This window comes from Falco cherrug, chromosome 1 (genome assembly GCF_023634085.1).
Source record: "Falco cherrug isolate bFalChe1 chromosome 1, bFalChe1.pri, whole genome shotgun sequence".
NCBI lineage: Eukaryota > Metazoa > Chordata > Aves > Falconiformes > Falconidae > Falco > Falco cherrug.
In genome coordinates this window covers 65,858,970-65,879,691 of record NC_073697.1, presented here as the reverse complement: position 1 = coordinate 65,879,691, position 20,722 = coordinate 65,858,970, and the positions used below count along the sequence as shown (strand labels likewise).

Sequence of the window (20,722 nt, the reverse complement as noted above, 5' to 3'; positions counted from 1 at the left end):
TCCTTCCTCCTGATTTTTATGCTAAGTAGCTCACACTAGCCCAGAGTAGCATTTCAAATCCATACATGAATGAGTTTTCAAAGGGACAGGCACTATCTTGCTGTGCATGCTGCCTGGCTGCAGAGCTCATATGCCCAGCATTACTTCCCCAGCTCAGATTCATAGAGCGCACTGGGCTGGCAATCATATCCAACCCTTGTTTTAAATAAATTTTCTCCTCTCTACATTCATAACAACTCAATCGGAAATTAACAATGAAGGTGAATCACTAGGGATGGACAGTTATTTCAAATGGGCACTAAGAAGTACGGTGATTTCATCTGGGTAAATTGCTCATTCATCTGTGTTGACTTTGTAAATGAAAATGACTAGATTAGGAGGAAACACAATGATATTTATTTCATCTTATATTTATAATTTATTTTTATTTAGTCACTCAGCAGATAGCGATAGAAGACTGGTTTATGACAAATTTCAGTATCCCTCAAATGACAGAATTCTAAGCTCTTTATACTTTTCTATGCCTGTCAACACAACTTAGTTTATTAGAAACTCCTTGAATTTATTGTTACTGCCACAGTGAGGCTTGTAACTACTTAAATTCTTTACTTCTTGTTTCGCAAGGCTAAGCACAAGGTAAGGAACAGCTCCTGCCACAGAACGCAAACTAGTCACTACCATCTTCCTCCTCAGCTCACAATCAAGAGATCTAATCCATGAGGAAATTTCTTCCTGCCTCTGCAGGGTGTGCACGTCAGAACAGAGACCTAAATTCTTGCCTTGGCACGCTGCTTTAACCACGAGGCCAGCCTGTCCGGTAGGCTTCATTTCTGATCTGCACAGAAAGAAGTGTCAGGAGGATGACCTCCTCTCAGCTTATTTGTGGCATAGATTTCTCTATACAAAATACAAGAGTCTGTCTGCTGGTACAGATTTGTGTAACTTCAATTTATGGCTTAGCTGTCAAAATAATTGAAGCACACCTGTGAAAGCTGGGAATACTTCATTTCCTCCACAGTAGCCAGTCAGCAAATGAGAATGACATCATTGACCTAACACGATTGAAAGAAGAAGCTAAACTGAGTTATCCTCATGATTTTCATCTTCAAAGAGACTAAAAATTTACCTTATACTTAGACTCCAAATCTCCCCTCTGTTCTGTGTTGGAATTGCGGAAAACCAATTCTGGCCAATTTTCAAAAGGGGCAGACAATGCATGGAGTGTTCCAGGTGAAATCACAGCGGTGTAGCCCTCCACCAGGTAGCTCTCCAGAAGGTGTGCACTTGTGCACTTCACAAACACTATTTTGCATCCTGAGCTGTGATCATAACCCTCCCATTTGAGCTCTGACTCATGTGTCTCTTGTTGACACTGCTAAAGTCCAGAACTTATAGTTGGACGTTTCTAGCTGGGCTGCTGATGTCTAACTTCTTGTTCCTGATTTAATCGGACTTAATAATGAGATCCCGCACCAGACTAGGCACCTGCAGTTCACTTTTGCTAAGCACTTGAATTTCATTATAAGTTGTGGATAAAGAGATATTAACTCAGTCTGAAAAGCATCTGATCAGATATCACTGGAGTTCTGCTTTCTGAAATGTACATGTGGTTACAAAGAATATTTTCATTATGTACTGAATTAGGAAAAGATGGTTGAGGTTTGGCTCACCCAGCTGGTTTAAAAGCAGCGCACTTAGTAACACAGGACCTTAAGTAAGACATTTAGGGTCAGATTTTTAAAGCATTTTGGTTTTCTAAAAATAAAAATAAAAACCAAAAGGGCAACTGGGATTTTTGAAGTTTCCTGATTCACTGAAATGAATGTGATGTTTAAAACTTAGGTCTTTAAGACATGATTCAAAACCAATGAGAGTCGTGTTATTGACTGGGGTGAGTTGTGTGCTAGACACTTTCTCCCTTTTGAGCTTCATTTTCTCATCTATAAAATAAGAATAATTAACCTACCTTTCATCCACTTCAGGATCTTTTGTCTGTTTTGGCTGTGATCCCACAAGAAACATTTGGGACAAAGAATGACTTAAATATATGCCTAAGGACCTACTGAACCAGAGGGAGTAAGGTGTCTGAAACACAAAACCCAGGCTATCCATTAAACGCTTCTAGAAATAAGATGACCTTCAGAAAAAAAGTGATATTTAAACCAGCAACAGAAAAAGTTAAGATCAACTCAAAAACTTTAATGGAAACGCACATTATTTCTCTTTTTTTGGCAGCTGCTGCATCTGATGTTATTGCATTTCATTAGCAGGATTACAGATATCATTTCAGATGAATATCATAATAAAAGAAAAGGGAGCACATCTATTGAGGTGTAGCTTGAAGCAGAACTGGTCCTCTCTGCTCTCTGGGATGTTGTTCCCAGCTGAGATTTACAGGGCTCTAACAATGCATCACAAATGACATCCTATGTAAACAATCAGAAAACAAATGTGAGATGCTATTTAAATGCCTCATTAAGAAAAGAAATTTCATAGCTAGATTCTTTGCTTTTTTTGCCTTTGCAGTAGATTTAATTGACAGACCTAGACGAGAAACAACAAAATTTGTTTACCAGAATTGCCTCTTATTAGTTACAATCTGTCTTATATTGGTGCCTATGGCTCAGCTGAGAAAAGGACAGTGCAAGGCCCTGTAGAAGTAATCCAGGCCCTAGCAAACATCTAGTCTCATGTAAAATGAAGAATTACAGCCTTCTGAACTGTTAATAGAAGATGCCAAAGTAGTTTTGGTTTTTAAAGAGCTCCTACATTGATTTAAACTCATGTATTACATTTTTTGTCTGAAGAACAGATGGACTTGCAGTGTTAATCTGGTGTCCACGAACAGATTCATGTGTGATTAATGTTCATTCAAAGAACTCTAGATACTAAAAGCCCCAGAGGGTCTTCATGATTGCGAAAAGAATCTAATGCCCCTTAATAAGGTAGATGCCTGTTGATTATGGCAGGGTGAAGATCTGAAGATCACTTCAGGCCTGGAAATGTACTCTGCATCTACATCAGGTTTTTCATAGGAGTCCCTGTGCTTTTGGACACCAGGGTTGGGCAGATGGCTTTACAGAAAGATCCAACAGGTTTTCTTACAAGAAGCTGCATGGAATGGGTCTGCACGAAATGTCCCAGGGACTTACTGTGAAAAAGAGCCAACAGGCACTGGATGACACAAAAGGAAGTGAATCTCCCATGCCAGAATGAGAGGACCCTACCTCCTTCTTGGAAATTTTGGGAGAGCATGAGAAAAAAATGACAAGGACCATGGTGTCACCTCTATTAGACAGGTTAGAGAAGAAGCAGAAGCTTCAGCTGCTAAGTTCCAACTTTTTGTTTTTTCTGCCTCATGGCTTCCCTGGCTATGCTTCCGCAGCTCCTGCCTTCCACAGGGCCAAGAGGAGGTGTGACATAACAAGTAGCTGCAGTTCTGGGGGTAGGATCAGGTGAGCAGGGCAAGAACAAGGGAGGCTGTTCAGACCTGAATGTGAAGGATGTCACTCTGTGATGACTTGTTTTGCATTTGGTTGCACATGCTCTGTCTCTCATGTTTGTAACTTGTTTGTTTATTTAATTTCCTGGGGCATGGGGTGGGGGGAGAAACCCTAAGAACAACCAAAATAAGGAATCTTTCAAACAAAACTTGATATCTGCCACTGTTTCAAGTTAATGAAAGCAATGCATCAAGGACAAGAAGCTGGACAAATAATTCACAATAAAGATAATGTAGTAGAGTGAAGTTCTGCCCCTTTCTAAATTTTCCCCGAATTGCAATGATATTGAATATATTTGCTGTTGGAAATTATTCAGCGTTGAAACAATTGATGTGCAAGTTATACTGGATCTCATTCACAAGCTGGGCTGATGTAAAGTGTGGGCTGACCTTGCCCACTGGCTGGCTTTTGTTGCTTCTGATGGATGTTAAGTGCCTTTGTTCATCTACCTCTATGTTCCAGTCTAGCATTTAGTTATTTCCAGTCCCTCAACCATGCTCTACCAACTGCCGTTGTTTTCAGTGAAGGACCCAAATACCTCATCTCATATCTGGGGAAACAGGGGTACAGGCACCTCTCAATCCTTCAAAAGGTTCTGGAAAGAGAAGCCAGGCTCTGAGACTATCTGATGTTTCACCTACTACCTTCCCTTTCTCATTATTTTAATCTCTTTTTTTAATGTTTGAAAACGAGCAAACACATTCACAAATAGATGAGGCCTCTGAAAGTGTAGAAGGTTTATCAGTCTAGCTAAAAGCAGATGGGGACTTATCTGGAATATACTAATCTTTAGGAAAGCAAGCCAGGTTTTCCTGGAGATAACCCTGGTTTAAGGCAGCAATCTAGATACTAGCCTGTTTTCCATGCACACTTACATTTTTACTTGCTTTTTGGGTAGTATGGCTTATACTTTTGATTTCCCATAAAAATGAACATAGGAGGTACCATGTTTTCCAGTCAAGACTTCCAGCTCAGAAAGGTAAGTCATGCCTGGCTTCAGTTAATGAGACTGGATTTTCTTCTTAAGATTGGCAGACTTCAGAGCCTGCCAACCAGAAGCTGCCAAAACTTCAGACAAAGAAAAGAAAATTTATAGTATAAATTATTCCATAAATGTGATTGGAAAGAAAATCTGGAGGTAGAGTAAAAAGAGAACTGTACATGGAAAATCACAGGCTTGAAAAAGAACCAGTAAGCCAGTCACTGAACACAAGACTGTTTTTTTCTGGGTTTGAAATATACAGCGTCGCTGTCTCCATAAACAACTATGAATTCTAAAATAAAAGCTGTGTTTCCACAGCATCAAAAATATTTTTGAAAACTTTCAACTAATTCTGCCTGCAAATAAGATGACCAGCTCCAAAAATTATTATCAAATGTCATCGAAATAGTGCAAAGAGAAGGTTATGCCAGTGGTTATTTGCTTTGAATGACATATGTTCCTCTGGTTTAAATACATACTAACAGGAAGGCAATTTATTTTTTTAATATTCCACCATTAGAGCGCAAGTTCAGGGTTCACAACCAGTTCAGATGAGTTGTGGCTATAACATTTACAGAGGAAAATCAGAGGTGTTCAAAGGCCATGAAGTGTTTGCTATCTAGATTGGGATGAAATGTCATCCCTCAAGTATGAGAATGAACATAGTCACCAAGCAAGATCACCTTAATCAAGTCCCTCATGGGCCATGTCTGTGTAACTGCGGAAAAGCAGTTTGCTGATCAGTTTTCAGCATGTTACCCTTCTTTCGACATGGCTGCCTTGTGGTTGATGTGCAGACAGCCTGCCTGGGTTCATTTCCTGCTGGGAGAGCTTGGGATGGAGGGTCCTGTGCTCTCCAGTGTGGGCTAGAGCATCACTCACAGCATGCACAGGAGGCAACCTGGAATCAACCACATTTGCTGTTTATCCTCACAATGTCTCTGTTCACTGGGAAAGTATTATAGTCTCATTTCACAGCAGGGGAATGGCAGTATGCAGAGAGAAAATTATTTGTTCTCTATCGCAGACCTGAGATGGGAAGAGTAGTTTCCCAAGCCTCATGGCAGTGCTTCTGAGGCACTGAAGCCTTTGCTCTACCTAAGTAGGGTGGGGGGATGGGGGAATTAAACCCACCCAAATAACCTTCTCCAGGAAGGACATAGGAACATGACTGACCCTCTGCCTTATGTGCTGATGTCTGATCTGCTGCCAAAGCAGGGCAGACCTGTGCGTTATCGCTCATGGAGAAACTACAGTTTAGCCCTGTTATTAGTGGGGATTAATTTTCAGTGTGTTGAATTTACCAATGAATTTATGAGAATTTGCACTAAGGAAGAAATAATGTCAGTTCAAATGTGTTCAGTTAATTGTTGATGACATTGGTGTGGCCATTAGATTAAAAAAAAGCATCACTATTAGGGGTTAGTGAGGGAACGCATCCTGATTAGATTAGAGGCTGGAGAGAATGCTATCCCCTGGACAATCAAATACTGAAAGAAAATTATACTTCATTAACGTCTCTTATTAGCTAATTGACTAAAGAATGCTTTTAAAGAAACATAGCTACAGCCTGGGATAGGACTCTCCTCTGCCCAGTACATATGAGGTGGAGGCACAAATGAGATTTTGAGCCATCTTTTCTGTACCAGCTGTGATTGTTGGACCACCGGGTACTTCCTTATGCTGGAACATAAATCAGCAGGGCCCCAGGCCTGCTGGAACGTGTGCCAGCACCATACCGTATTCAGACAGCATGCAAGCAGCATGGGGTAAAACAGCAACCTCACCAGTTCTCTGGTCTCTGCCCTCATGCAGCTCTGTGGAGAGCTGCTACCTAAATGTACTTAGCAGTCATGCTGATTGTGGCGGTATCCAAACCAGAGCTTTCCAAAGCGAGAAGGCAATGACTTGTGTTGTCAGTGTCCTGAGACACAGCATATCTGTAACACTGCATGGCATAGCACTGTTTGTTCTCTCAGAACCTGGCACAGGCTGTAGATGAACAAACGTTTTAAAAGAAACAACATTTTAAACCAGGCCTTTATATCTTATCGCTCGTGTTTTCTGAGACCACGAGGATAGTCAGATACTTGTGTTTAAATGTGCTGCTTTGCTGCCTGTGAAACCCTTGGCTGGGTTGGCCACTGCCACACCAGTAAAGGTATTTGAGCACTTTAGGATTCAGATAGACAGCAACTGATTTCATTCACCACCAAATGTTAAGCTGTGTTTTTTAAAATCCCATGGTAGAATATGGACGGGGAGACAGAGAAGGAAGGATATTTTTAGTTCCTGAAACAAGTATTTAGTTTGGCAAATCTATGTTCCTTAATGTGTGGTTTCTCATGTTTGGGTTGTCCTTTGTTTGAAGGCTTCACTGATAGGGTTTGTATTTAGGAATAGACATCCTCCTCGAGTTCTCACATCCCCCTGAAACCTCAACAATTACCTTTGTTACCCTTTCTGAACTTGTAGAGACAAGACATCAAGGGCAAAGATAGCTGCCAGAATACATACCCTGCCTCAATCAGCATAAATTACTCATCTCTCTTTTAATTCTGGTTGGCATTTTGGAGCCAGAACACAACTGTCTGCAAACATGAAGCAAACTCAGTGCTATTTGAGCGTGTGGATCACAGGACGCAGTCCTTCCTAGGGGTCCCTGATCAAAACTCTCCAAACCCATTATGCAAAGTCCAGCTTCACCCACCAGCCTGCTCACTACCACCCTGCAGTGACCTTGCATGCCTCGGTGCAGTGGCTGTGTATCACACAGGCAGAAAAAGCAGCACGAAGGCCACATGAGGGGAGCCAGCGCTGCAGGCACGCTGCTCCAGGCCAGGCAGAACGTGTGTGTCATGCTGCTGCGGCAGGACACTAAGCAGTGGGATGCGTTCAGCACCTCCTCACCTCCTTGCACGGATTAAGGGCAGTCCCTTATGGGAATGTGACTTCAAGCTCCAGGCTTGTCAGAGTACCTATTTTCTTCTTTCTCTGTAATTTGCTCTATGATTGTTATTAATGAAATACAAGGTGATCCTCATTCCCTTTCCCTTCCCTTGCCCACGCACATTAATTTAAATGCAAATCCACACAGAAAGATCAAAATTAATTATACTTTCTGCAGCAGGGTATGTGGAAAATTGAAATGCACAGGGCTGGCTTTTCTTTTTCCTTTTCTCTACTTTTTGGAAGTGGAAAGGAGAAACAATATAGCAGAACTATTAAAATATTAAAATCTAAATGTTGCATGCTTGCTTGCTTTTAGTTTCTGGTGCTTTTTGCTTGTCTGAATTTCCATGGTTGCTTTCAGTGTTAAGCTGTTTCAGAAGGCAAATGGAAAGCTTAATCTGCTAATGACATAAATTGACCTCTAAATGACAAATAACATTCTGTTCACCACTAATAATAATAGATCTTCATTAAGAAAAACTATGCTGACTCTTAATAAATTTATCTGTTATTGCCTGATAAAGTCTGAGGGTTTTTTTAAGGGAAAAAAAGGGTGGTGGGGAGAGGAATGTTTGGTTCCTGAAAGAGTTCAGGCATTTATATAAGTTTTTTCAATAAAAATGCAATCAGGTGGATTTGTGACCCAAGGTGCAGTGCAGACTCTCATGAGCTGGAATTACACATCTGGGCATAGTCACAGCAGATTAACTGCTCCCAGGAACCAATGTGTGGACAGAGCTATCCTGCTTGCCAGATCCTGGGGAAGAAAAGCTTCTTAAGAGGAATGGCTGCAGGTGTTGTATGCAATATATTCTTTGCTGTAGAGACATGAGGCATGTACTGAAAAGCCCTCTGGATCAGGCTCTGTGGGGCTTCAGTGGAGATGCCAGGGTGACAGTTACATGACTTTATGTAGGAGAAATGGATGCTCACGGATTTTAAGCATGTAAGACCAATGGGAACAATCAAATGGACAGCTAAAAAGGAAGCATTTAGATACCTCATTCAAGCTGGGGCTTACTTGCTTAGTAGTCTGTGGGAAGTGTGTGCTGTTCTGCCCCCTGGCCAGACCCTGTCCTTAGCACTGTTGGTCTTTGTCAATGCCTGGAGACATCCAGTCAGCCAGCTCACTGCTTGCTTTCCCTGTGCAAGCAGTATGGTTGTAGCTAGATGCATTCATGTATTACAAAAAACAGAAGAATGAAATGGATGCTTATGATCAGATAGCTCCTTTTTCAAATTCCACATCTCATTAAGAAAGTGGTTATTTGTGTCCTCGTAGCACCTAGAGGTCAAGGTGTCTTTGTAAAACATGTGGCCAGAGATCTTCCTTGGGAAGCTTACAAATTAAACAAATCAGAGAAAATACTCAGCGAAGAAGGCTGACAAAGGAAAGGGATTTGTGGTGACGCAAGTCGAGGCGGACTTAAAAGAAACACTGTGTCTGCGTGGCTGGGTTCGGACAAAATGGCCTTTATTGTTTATACAAAATATTTATATATCTTAGACAGTGCAGGTGTTAGACCCTGATAGGTTTTTGTGTCCTTCTTCTTGCTTGCTATTTGCTGTTGCTGTAGGTGCCCGTATGCTGCGGTTCTAAGTTCCGATTCTTCACACCCTGTTTACATACCTGACAATCTGTGGCTGTCTTAAAGGTACACGGCTCAGTCTTTGAGGTCCACTAACTTATCTGCAGACCCGCTGCAGACCCCAACAGGGACTTACCCCTTGGTATGGAGCCATTGAAAACAACATCCGTTTCAGTACTCTGCTGAAACTTTACAGAACAGGACACACTGGATTTGCTCTTTCCCCTGACTTTCCATAAAAACACACATCTAGTTCCAGACCTTGCATCTGCTCTGTAAATATTCTTACACACCATATCAAAGGTCCTTCTACAAGAAAAACACAGCCTAGCTGAACATTCCTGGATCCAGCAAGTGCCTTCCCAAGGCCAGCCCTGTGCCCTAAGGACTTAGCAGCAGGTGGAAGCAGTGTGGAGTTGGCAGCCTGGCCGGGTTCAGGAGCTCAGGATGGTGCCAAGCCCGCACAGCTGGGCGGCACCCGGAGGGGGGCTGGCTAAAGCTGGTCTCTCTGCACTAGCCCTGAAAAGAAAGACCTGGGTGACTGTGCTGGCATTTAGCAGGTCAAAGCAGCAAAACATCTTTTGGTCTGTGGCCAGAGGGCCTTTTAGGTGGGACCATGCTGTCCCTAGGCTTGCTGCCGAGATCGGCAATTCGTGGTCTGGTTGTTCAGATTGCAGTACTCGGCAGCTGTCATTCATTACAGCGAAGGCAAGCATGGTAAGTAAATAGCTTCAGATGCGTTCTCTCTTAGTCTTGTGGCCCACTTTAGTTTTACTGTGGTTTCTTAGGTGTGCTTTGCTTACTGCCATCATGCTCAGGAATCACTCAAGTACAACGATAGCACAGTAAATCCCACAGCCCTTTCTACCAAATAAAAGCAGAATGAAACAGCTTCAAGTCATTTCAAGATCCTGCTTTCCTGCTGTCAGCTCAGTGAAGCAAGGGTATGCAAAATTCAGTCCAGCAAAGGCTGCAACTGTCGGCACAGTGATATCTCTATCTATTCCTGTCTTCTCAGAAGCGTTCCTGAGAACACTCAAACGTGCCTGCTGTGACCAAAAGAGACAACACTTATGACCACTGACGTTTAAGGTCACGGACATGGAACAACTGTATTTGTTCAACATTTACTTGTCAAGGAAATACCTGGGCGATATTTGGATATTTTTGGATAATCTCTGTGTCAGTATGTCTGTCTGTCTCTATATACTATGCACAAAACCACCATTCCCGTACATACTAATATGTGAATTTTTCCTAGCAGTGTCTTCTTACTGCTACATAGATATAAAAACTACCATCTGGTTAAGGTGGTGGAACGTATTTCAGCCATGCTTGGTTCACATGGGCAAGTGCTGTTACGTTTCTCAGCTAATGTGCAACGTGTTGTGATTATATAAGGGATATTGGTGCCGCAGTGATCCCCAGAGTTTCCTGTGTTTCTGCAAATTTAAACAACATGCTGCTGCTGATGGATTATAGTAATTTTGTTGTTCATATCATCCTATTCATATCGCAGCAGGTATTGCTTGTAATTATTAAGGCTATTTGTTATTAGAGATGCATGGGTGGTGAAATACAATGAGAAGCAAACTACTTAACTGATAATAAAATTAGCTGCTCATGGAAAGTCAGTCTGCTAATTATCTCTAAACTGTGTCTGTCAGCTCTGTTTTGCATTTCTTACACTGCTTATTCCCCAGTGGAATAGCTTTTGCAGGGCTGCATTCTAAGGAACACATCAAATTTCCCAGCTTAGAAGGGTCTTCATCATGTTACACCTTTTCTACTATACAGGTTCATGTAATTTCATAAATACTTTGTGACAAATAGGCATTTGATTGTGTAATTTAATACAGAACAGGCAGTGCATGAATGAATTTTTATGGAAGGCTCTTTATGAAACTTAGTAAAACTTGGACTGACCCCTTCAATTTCATAACTATTGGAAAATATCTAGTACTTAGATTTTTTAATTGTTAACTTTTCAGAGCCTTTTGTGGTATTTAAGTGGTGGAGCACACATTAAGATAAAGTTGAATTATGTGGATAGAAAGTACCTTTGGACCTTTTTAATACTGCATGTGGGCTTTTAAAACTGTTCTCAGTTCCTGTGATTGTCAGCTGATTAATTTACTCAAATTCTAATATAAATGCAGCGAAAACCCAAACTGTGGCAGTGGGACCAGTAGAACTTGGTTTCCTGTGCATCTTTGTATAGTGGTATTGACAGCTGGGCATGGCATTAAGGCCTTCATTTTAGCAAGCATTTCTAAGGTTCTTTAGTAGCACTAGTTTTTATATCCAGTATTAATAAGTGTTTTCATAGTTGGATATGGTCAAATCAAAGGCAGATGTCAGTTTTTATATATCCTGTCAGTTTGCTTATATTTTAATTTTTGTTTTAAAAACTGGCAGGTACAACAATTAACCCATTCAAAATTAAATATTTTTCCTTATGTCCAGTTTAAAAACCAGATTATATTAAAAGTAAAAATTGAGTCACTTTCCAAGAAAATACCATCCTGTGTTGAATAATTATGGTGCTTTAAATATAATAGCATTAAAATATTTTAATGGGTTTAAAATAAATATATGGATTTTTTTCCACAACGTTGGAACAGATTGCTGACAGAGAAGATGAAATAAGGTAAAAAGCTTAAGACTCATCATGAATTGCTTACACTGCCAAACTAAAGGAAGCCTGTACATGTAGAAGGAGCATTGAATCATAACAGAATGAGTTATACAACTGTAGGACAGTTTGGGTTGGAAGGAGTGTTCAAATTTGGATTATCTAGTTCAGCCCCCCTACCATGGGCAGGGACATCTTTCACTAGATCGGTGAAGAAGAATGGTGTTGATGTCACTTAACATCAAGGAGTTTGTGAATAGCCTTTCATCTGAGGAATGGGCAAAGCTTTCAGGTGCCTGTGTGCATGCAGGTGGGAAGTGACCTTATTGAAGACTGAGACAAACATCCTTCAAGACGATAGCTCAGGAGGGTAGAAACAATCAAATAAGAGATGGAAACCCAGGAAGACATTTCAATAGCTGTTCTACACAAATGGTAGAAATCTAAGAAATGTGATGGAGGAACCACAGTATCAGCTAAATAGGCCTATGGTTTGAACCATGGTGGCCATTCTTATTTTATAGTCAGTCTGTATCTGCTTTTTCAAGTCAAAACCAGTCTGGGATATAACTGGGTTGAAATTCTGTTTTTGCAGTGTTGTTCCAAGTACAAAATAGCTACAACCACAACCACGTATGAATGGAATATGAACAGGAAGGAAGCTGAACAGCTCTGCTGATCACAAGGAATATACAGGGACTGTGACCTACCAAGTACCACGTGGCTGAACTCTGTTGTACCATCACAATGTCAGAAAGTAAATAACAAAACATACCTGATCTTAGATGCAACAGGAGTTATAAGATAAACTTCAGTCACCCATCCTCTCGGATTGCCGTTAACATCTGCAGGAGGCACCAATGGAAAGTGTCAATAAGAATAAACGGGGAAGTATACCCTACTAAAACCAAAACAACCCTAGAAAAAAGAAACCCTCCAGCTCTAGGTTGGAAACAAAGCAAGCTTTGCCAGTGGGAGTGCAGAGAAGCCTTCAGGTGCTGCACACAGCTACAGCTGTATCTCTGTTTTCAGTGAGTGCTCGTTTACTTTGGGAGCATGCACTCTCCACATGCACTTCTGAACTCCCGCTGACAGCAGGTGAAATGAATCTGCCAGATAGTACTGGCTTTAGGTATCCAAGAGAGCCATCAAACCCTTATTCTGACAGGCAGTAGCAATAATTGATACAGTTGATAATTAGTCACTACATTTGGCTTCTTTTCACGATTAGAGAAAGGAGAGCCCTCCTCCTGTATGAATGGCGTGAATGTGTGTTTGCTAGAGCCAGGCTGGATTGGAATGGCTTCCCACATTGCCAAATAGAAATCCTAGTGAAAGCTCTGGAGGATGCCCATGGAAAACATTTGGTCATAGGAAAAAGATAGGTAAATGGTGACAAGTGGGGTCCCCTTGGATGACTGTTTCCAAGTGGTAAGCCAGTAAATCTCTGATACCTAGGAATGTGTGAGGTTTCCTCTCTTTGAAATGAGTCTCATCAGGCTGGGAGAGCAGACCAGCCAGACCTCTGAGACCTCCCAGGGCGACCAAGTTGGGTCACACTTCTATCTGGAAAGCAACACTGGTTTTTGCAGGACCCCAGGCAGCTAAGACTTGGGAACAGCCTTGCTAAAGTCTGCTGGCAGTAAGACTGAAAGTGGGAAACTTTCATGTTCAAATTAAAACCAACATACTTACAGAGATGTGTTTGGACTTTGTCTCCCACTCCATTTGCATAGTGTTTCTGCTTGACATAAGCTAGTGGCCCACCATCAATAGTAAGAGCTGGGAAGGAACATCCCAGCAGTTAATTCCAGGTCCCTCCAGCAAAATACACAGAGCACCCCAAGGGTGGTCTGGAAACCAGGGAGACACAGCGATGTGGTAACAAGGTCACTGCAGAGAAGCAGCAGCAAAGGCACACTTCCATCTATCTAAATCTTTAAGTATATTTGAACATAATGGCGTACTGAGGCTAAAGGACTGGAAATGTGGGATGACGTGCTTAAATGCACAACCCCTGTTTGCCCTTGTGAAGATTATGAGCCGTATCTAAAAGCGCATTGCCACAGGATCAGGTAAATTGGCTTTTATTGAAACATACTGTAATATAGGGGGGAGGGGGGCTCTGGGAGGAATATTCCAATTTAACACAAGTACATTGTATTTCAGGCTCCCAAATAACTACTGATATCTGCTGTCCTGGAGCAAATCATATCTTCCTTGACAAGTCAGACAGCTGCTCTTTCTCTATCTTCCTTTTGTTATCTTTAATAGCCATGGATTGTTGTGGTAACTTGAAAAAAATGTTTACAACTTACTTGATGGATGTCTCACCTTCTGCTATTAGGTCTGGTTCATGGGTTCATCTAATGCCTGTTCTTACCTATAAAACTCAAGTCAAGTGCTTCTGAAATGAGTGTGCCGAGTGCACTGCATGGTGGGCGCAGTACACACTGTGTACAGCTCCCCTTCCCCTCCAGCTGGCAGCTCGTGGGGTGAACAAGCTCTCCTGATCATCCTGAAATAGAGTTAAGGTAGAAGAAACCTCCGGAGCTCATCTGGTCCATAGGCCTTTGCTCAGAGCAGGGCTAACTTTCAAGTCCTGTAAGGTTGCTCTGGGTCTTTCCCAGCTGAGGCCTGACTATCTCCAGGGAAGTACATCCCACAGCTACTCAGGGCAAATGTTCCCACGTTTGATCACGGTCAGGGTGAAGAATTCTTTTCCATTTGTTTAAGCTACAGGAATACTAGTATCTTAAATACAGGAATACTAACAATTGTAAGACAGGTCTAAAGAAAACCATGGCTATATTTGACCAATTTTACCCAGACTTTGGATTGAAAAGACACAGTACATCTCCTTCAGGCTATCAACTGTCCTAAGGTGTCAAAAGAAATGAAGACAAATGCAATAGAAATGGCTGTGGGTGGTGATAGCGCAACATCCTTGCACCCTTGCTTTCCTCTGTCAGACTTTGCTGCCCCCAAATCTCAGTCAACACCATGGGCTGTGTAAGGTCTCTCCAGGCTGCTCCAGGTCAGCCCTGAAATGTGCTAGATCAGCCCTAAAAGCCTTCAAAAGCAAACCGAAGTGTGTGGGTTAAGTGAAGTTATGTGTCTTTGTGATGCAAAGGAGAAGTGCTTACACTGCCCATTCAGCAGAGCTGTAGGGGCACAGCCTTCTGTATGCAGGCGCTACAAATGTTGGACAAGTTAACAGTTTGAACAGCCATGATCCCTTCTGAAATCTTTCTGTGGCAGTTACCCACTTGTCCTGACACTGAAACAAATGCAGCTGGAGACCTGTACCTGTTTGAACAAAGTGACAGGTCTCTGTCTAAAATCATCAAAGGACACCTAAAACCAACTGCCAACTGCTATTGTGCATTTAGGAGCAACCTTTAAACTAGACCACTGAAAAAACTGCTTCTAGGATACATCCTTAAATTGATGGGTATCATGGAAGTCATAGGTAACCCAGTATTAGCTCGCTGGGTGCCTCTGCTTTTTGTGTCAATGTTTGCCTAATTAATCCATGATTAAGAACTAATGCTACCTGCACATCCCTAGTCATGTTTTATGTTCCTAAATGAGGAAAAACAACCCCTTTGCACCAGAATGCACAACAAGCATCATTCTGGAGGAAAGAGCAAGACTGACATATTTAACATGGAGCTTTGGCAAATACAGTAACAAACAGGGTCCTCTTTATGCTTCCCAGTGGTGCGTGCACATCCCCACTTTTTGTGCACTGATGGAGCATTCAGCATTGAGATTGGCCCTTCCAACACTCAAGTGGGGAGAAGGGATTTCTGCTCTAATGTGTATATTTGTGTGCTCCTTGCTCTCTTGTATTCCCTTTGTACAGCTGAGGCCAAAAGAGAGGATTATTTTTTAACCTCACATTTGTAGCTAACAGCTAAAAAGAATACTAACAGAAAGAGAAATTTAGATCCTCCACCATGAAATTAACAGCCAAGCTTTGTGATTTGAACAGGTCCCCAGTGGTACCCTTCCCGTGTTGGCCTGCAACTAGAACGCAGTAAGTATTCATATAGTTGAATACAGCCACCTAACATACTACTAGTCCTCTGGCAAGTTCTCCTCCTAACAGCATTGTGCTCTCTATACATGTTATTGGGTGAACTGCTAGCACTTTTTCATTAGCTGATAACAACGATGAACTTATTAGCTTTCTCATTAATAAAATAATCTAATGGTTTTCAGAACCACTGAGTAAAAATGTTTCAGAATACAGTATATAATCAGATAATGAAGGCAAGGCAGTTTTAAAACCATTCACTCACTTCCCTCACTCACTGCATTATCCATTTTAATATTTGCTCACACCCTCATCAGAAGATGCAACTGGCTGCAGGAGGCAGCCTCTTTTGTTTTGTGCCAGCACACCAGTTCTTGGTGGACATGGCAGTGGGAGATGAAGCTGCCATGGGCTGTATGGCATTCGGTATGTAGGCACATAGCATTGTAAAGCCCTAGAAAATGAGCTCAGCACCTGGTGGAATTTAGCATCCTCTCTGACTTAAACAGTCAACAAATATATGAAAAGGGAGACAGAATACATAAAGTGGAAAAGAGAAAAGAAGCGTTGCAGCCGTAGCAACACCACATACCAGCAGCTGTTGGGGTTTCCCAATAGCCAGCTCACTGCCTCTATAAGAAAAAGAGAGTGAGATATTGCTATTCTGTGTCTCTGCCTGTACACTCTAGGTCCATCAGGACTGGAAGGAGATGCCTCAGAATACTGTGGAAAGTAATGTAATGCTCAGGTACACCTGGTCTGCCTAGGTCAGGCAGCTTACAAAGAAATCTTGGACTGTGGGCCTTTGAGCGAGAAGTTGCATTCATCATGATGGTGCCACCTATTGTAAAATAGCCTGAGAATGCAAACACTTCAGCAAAAGGTATCAGTGAGGGAGACACTGCATAACATTGACTTTCCCATTAGTCTTGCAAGACAGAACAAGAAGTGCTTTATGAAATTGTCTCTGTGATTGCATGGCATGTCTCTAATGGTTTAGATTAACAGAGATAGCATCGTAACAATTGCTGTGCATTGCCACCCAGTGTCATGTCAGCCTAATGCTTTTGTTACAGTAAGATGAGAATAACTCATAGCAATGCTCTAAGTTGCTAACCTGGAGAATAAGTACCAAGTCACCAAAATAAATCAGAATACAGGTTGAGCCTACACCTTGACCGTTAGCAAGGCAGCCTCCATGTTATACTGAGCCTCTAAGAGGGTGCCTGTTGTTCATGCCATCTCCTCTTCCCTTTTTGTCATTACAGATGGGCCCTATTTGAAGGATTCCATTAACATACAAAGCCTTGCCGTTTCCTCCATCATTACACTGTATTTTACAGACCTAGGTCAGCAGGTCGGTTGGACCACGGTAAGTATGTCCTTGTAACAACCAACATGATACATCTTAATGTACTGTAATATCAAATTGCTCCAGTTTCCTCAGCCTGTCCTTCCCTATGTCAAATGGTGTAATTACTTTATCAACAATCAAACCAGAATTAAAAGGATAGTGAGCCAAGTTATCAGTGCACTAACTCCTACATCCCTTTAAAGATTAGAAGGTGGACGTAACAATATTGTCTGAGTTAAAAAAAACCAAAACCCACCCAAACACCAATGTTTGAAAACAGTTTTAGCTTATCTAGGTTTTATATGCCTGTGCAGGACCTGTAGCCAAATACATTTCATTTTCTGCAAGACTCCTCAGTTTTGAAAGTGGAAGGATATTAAAAAAGAAAAAATGGATTTCTGGTAATCCTGTTACTAATGCAGGAAAATTGTTGGATGGGAATTCTTACTCTTTGCTTACCGGAAGAGAGAGAGTGGTGAGGCCAAGGATTCCAGGCAGAAGATGCCCAGCCAGGCTCAGATCACAAAACTTTTGAGTCTCTGTAAAACAAAAGCATTTTCCATGAGCAACAATACCTGTATTATGCTATAGGTAGAACCATGGACTGTTTTTACTTCTGGCCTCAGTTTGACTTCAGTTATTTTCCAGTAAGCAGTATTTGGAAGGTCAGAGTGGTGGGAAAGAAGCAAATGGGGTTGTGGGGAGCTCTGACCGTACGGGCTCATCTATGCAAGGAGGAAGTGAAAGATTCAATTCTTTCACATCCCAAAGGCAGCAGAAATGTTTGCAAAGACAGTGAAAGAATGGGAGATGAAGAGACTTTTCAATGTCTTGGTGCAGGCACAGGTGGCAGAGCTGAAAGTAGTTCCACTACTAGACTGATCCAGCTTTTGCTTTAGTTTGCATGTACTACATTAGCTGGATTAACACACAGCCCAGGTCTGTACATTGGGTAGCAAAATTCCCAATTTCTGCAGTGAGAAACATGAATAAGATGGAACCTACAGTTTCTGAAAGCCATAAAAGTCATGATGGGACTATTCATAGCAATGGAAAACAAACTGCCAACTGCTTGCAATTCCTTTAATGAGGCAAGTGAGTTTTTGCTAAATGGCATCATGGCTGTAGGCCAAATTATTAGATTCTTACCTCTGGCAGCCCACAGATCCCACACTGCTCACATGAGGTGACCACAAGACCCACTAACAAGCCACTGTCCTTCCTTGGCTGCACCTATATGGATGGAGCTTCTGAGTGTCATGTCTTTAAGCAGCTTGCAGACGATAGCACCAGTTCCACTTTCCAGTAGGACATTATGGGCTAGGAAGAATTACTGTAAGACACTTAGAATCGACAAGCTATTTTACAGCTCCTTATCTCAAGGTGGATGTTACTGCCAGAACTGCCCTTGACTTTGGGAAGAGTCAGATTCTGGATCAGCACTGTAAGGCCACATATTCATCTCACCTGCTGAAGCTCACATGCATTTCTCTCTCTCTCGGGCAGCAGCTGGCCCCTAGCATGCTGCACAGACTCTGCCAGGTTTTAGCCCCCTATCTATCCTTCCCAGTTCTAACAGCAGGACCCAAATCGCTGGGTGGTGACAAGCAGTTTACTTCAGTGGAGTTAGAGCAGCTTCCACTCTGTGACCTACCTGTTTCAGTAGAGGTCTGAGAGTTTACCAAGGCTTGACCACACTAATTCCGATACTGATTAATGGTCTACTGGGGCCGTACTGATTAACGCTAGTTTGGGTCCTGTTTCCCCCCCAATGCATTCCACTACCTCAACAGTGGAATATCCTTGCAAAGCAAAATTGTGAGTAGTGCAGCCTCCTGTTTGCTGCAACTCAGTAATCTGCAAGAACCTTATTTATTCTCTCTTTTCCTGGTAGTTTATGTAGCCTAAGACAGTAACATAACTAAAGCTTAATATCCCATTATAAATAGTGCAGTTATGACTAGGCGTTGATATTGCAGGCAGTGGCATTTTTTTATGATTTAATCTGTGTGTGCAGAAAGTTGACTCCATGAGTTTCTGAATATTCATCTTATCCTATTCTGTTCCATATTCTAAATTGTCTCCGTTCTCAGTGGGAGAAATCTTCTTCCAAGCCACATCATTTAAACAGTCAAGAATTTTTTATATTACAGCTAGTCTATAGCAATACAGAAAAAGTCCATAGAAGAATGTATTCTTCTAACAATAGCAATTAAGAATGCATTTGTACACAGGATATATAGTTTTACTGTCATTTTTACTGTTCCTAGAGCTCCCGTCACCCTTGATGCTCTATCAGATTTATGCACACAGTGAGGGATGCTTCTGATTTAAAACATTGACATTTAAATAAACAAGGCACAGAATAAAAATATTCTTATCTTGTCAGCAAAATGATAGCTGAGGTACAAAGGGCCATGTTCAGGTCTGGACTCCAAAAATAGGCATGGAAGCACATGGAGATATGTTGGTGCTCCAGAGGTCGATGCATTGGGCATGGGTCTGTCTAGGGTAAAACTAAGCTCAGAGGTGGATCTTCTGGGGTTTGCCACCTCATTGGACATCAAACTTGAGATGCTCACTTAAGGATCAAGAACACTAAGACCCCCAAAACAGAGGATTTACACTGAGACAATATTATGTTTTTTAAAAGGAGAAAGTGGTATCCACCTCCACCTCCCAGGAGAAGTACCCTCTCCAGGCATGTCGTAAAATAAAAGATGCTGCTGTTGTCTGTTCCAAACAGTTTGGGTCTTTAAATCTAGGACCATATTTCTGAATCAAGAAACCTCAGCTTCCCTTTTGGAGCATGCACAGTCCCTGATTAACAGTCCTTGTCACACTCCACCTTGGTGGCTCAAGAGTTTGCTGTCTCCTGTTGCCTACTTGGTCCCTCTGTCAGAGCTTGGTCAGAGGCTACCACCTTGTAAGCAAGGATGTTTCCTTCTCATCCTCAACCTTCTTATAATATAGTTGCACAGTGACAAAAATATTTTTGGTGTTTTGTGCTGTGAAAGGCCAGACATACCCTGGGCTCAGGTTATACCACAGCTCTGAGTTTGGTTAACCAGATTTCAACAAGTTCTGGAGGCTGGGTTGCTCTGAGGGAGGACGCAGGACAAACTTGTGTGAGGGATTTGCAGCTCTCCTCCACTGGAGCAATTACTTGTTAGTATCTTTTGAGAATGAGGACCTTTCCTGGGATAATATACATAGAAATCCAACCTCAGCTGGCTCTCTTAGAAGAAAGGAGGCCCTCAAGGCTTATTTCCAGAAAGCAATTCAGGGAGAAAACCTGTTTCTTAGTACCATGGGTTTTGTTAGAACTCTTTCTCTACTCTGCCTTCTTTTTTATAAAACAAATATTATCTGAAACGCATAATTTGCTTCTACACAAGATTACCAATTCCTTTACCTTGCCTGGAGGGGACAGTTGAGGTTTGCTGACTGATTCCGCAGAGATACTAATGGGAGCTGAGTTTACAGATCTTTCCTGTATGCCTCCTGCAAAGATTGTACCCAGGGGGTGTTTGAAATTCCCACCACTGGAGTGATGGGTTTTATTTTTAATCTCTGTCCAATCTTGGGCCTAAGCATCTTTGACAGGGACCTATTTTTACATATTGCAATGTGACATGTGACTTTTTGAAACACAGATGGCATTT

At 41.9% G+C, this 20,722-nt stretch overlaps 1 protein-coding gene across 2 annotated transcripts in view; it reads left to right on the top strand.

Annotated features, from left to right (window-relative positions):
- TECRL (trans-2,3-enoyl-CoA reductase like) overlaps positions 1-20,722 on the top strand; it is a 67,755-nt gene that overhangs the window by 21,364 nt on the left and 25,669 nt on the right. Inside the window, exons 3-4 of one of the 2 annotated variants that reach the window (XM_005442646.3) lie at positions 15,659-15,703; positions 16,972-17,075. In XM_005442646.3, the coding sequence (XP_005442703.1) occupies positions 15,659-15,703; positions 16,972-17,075 (149 nt within the window). The remainder of the gene's footprint in view (positions 1-15,658; positions 15,704-16,971; positions 17,076-20,722) is intronic. The other variant, XM_027810285.2, reaches the window with a different exon arrangement.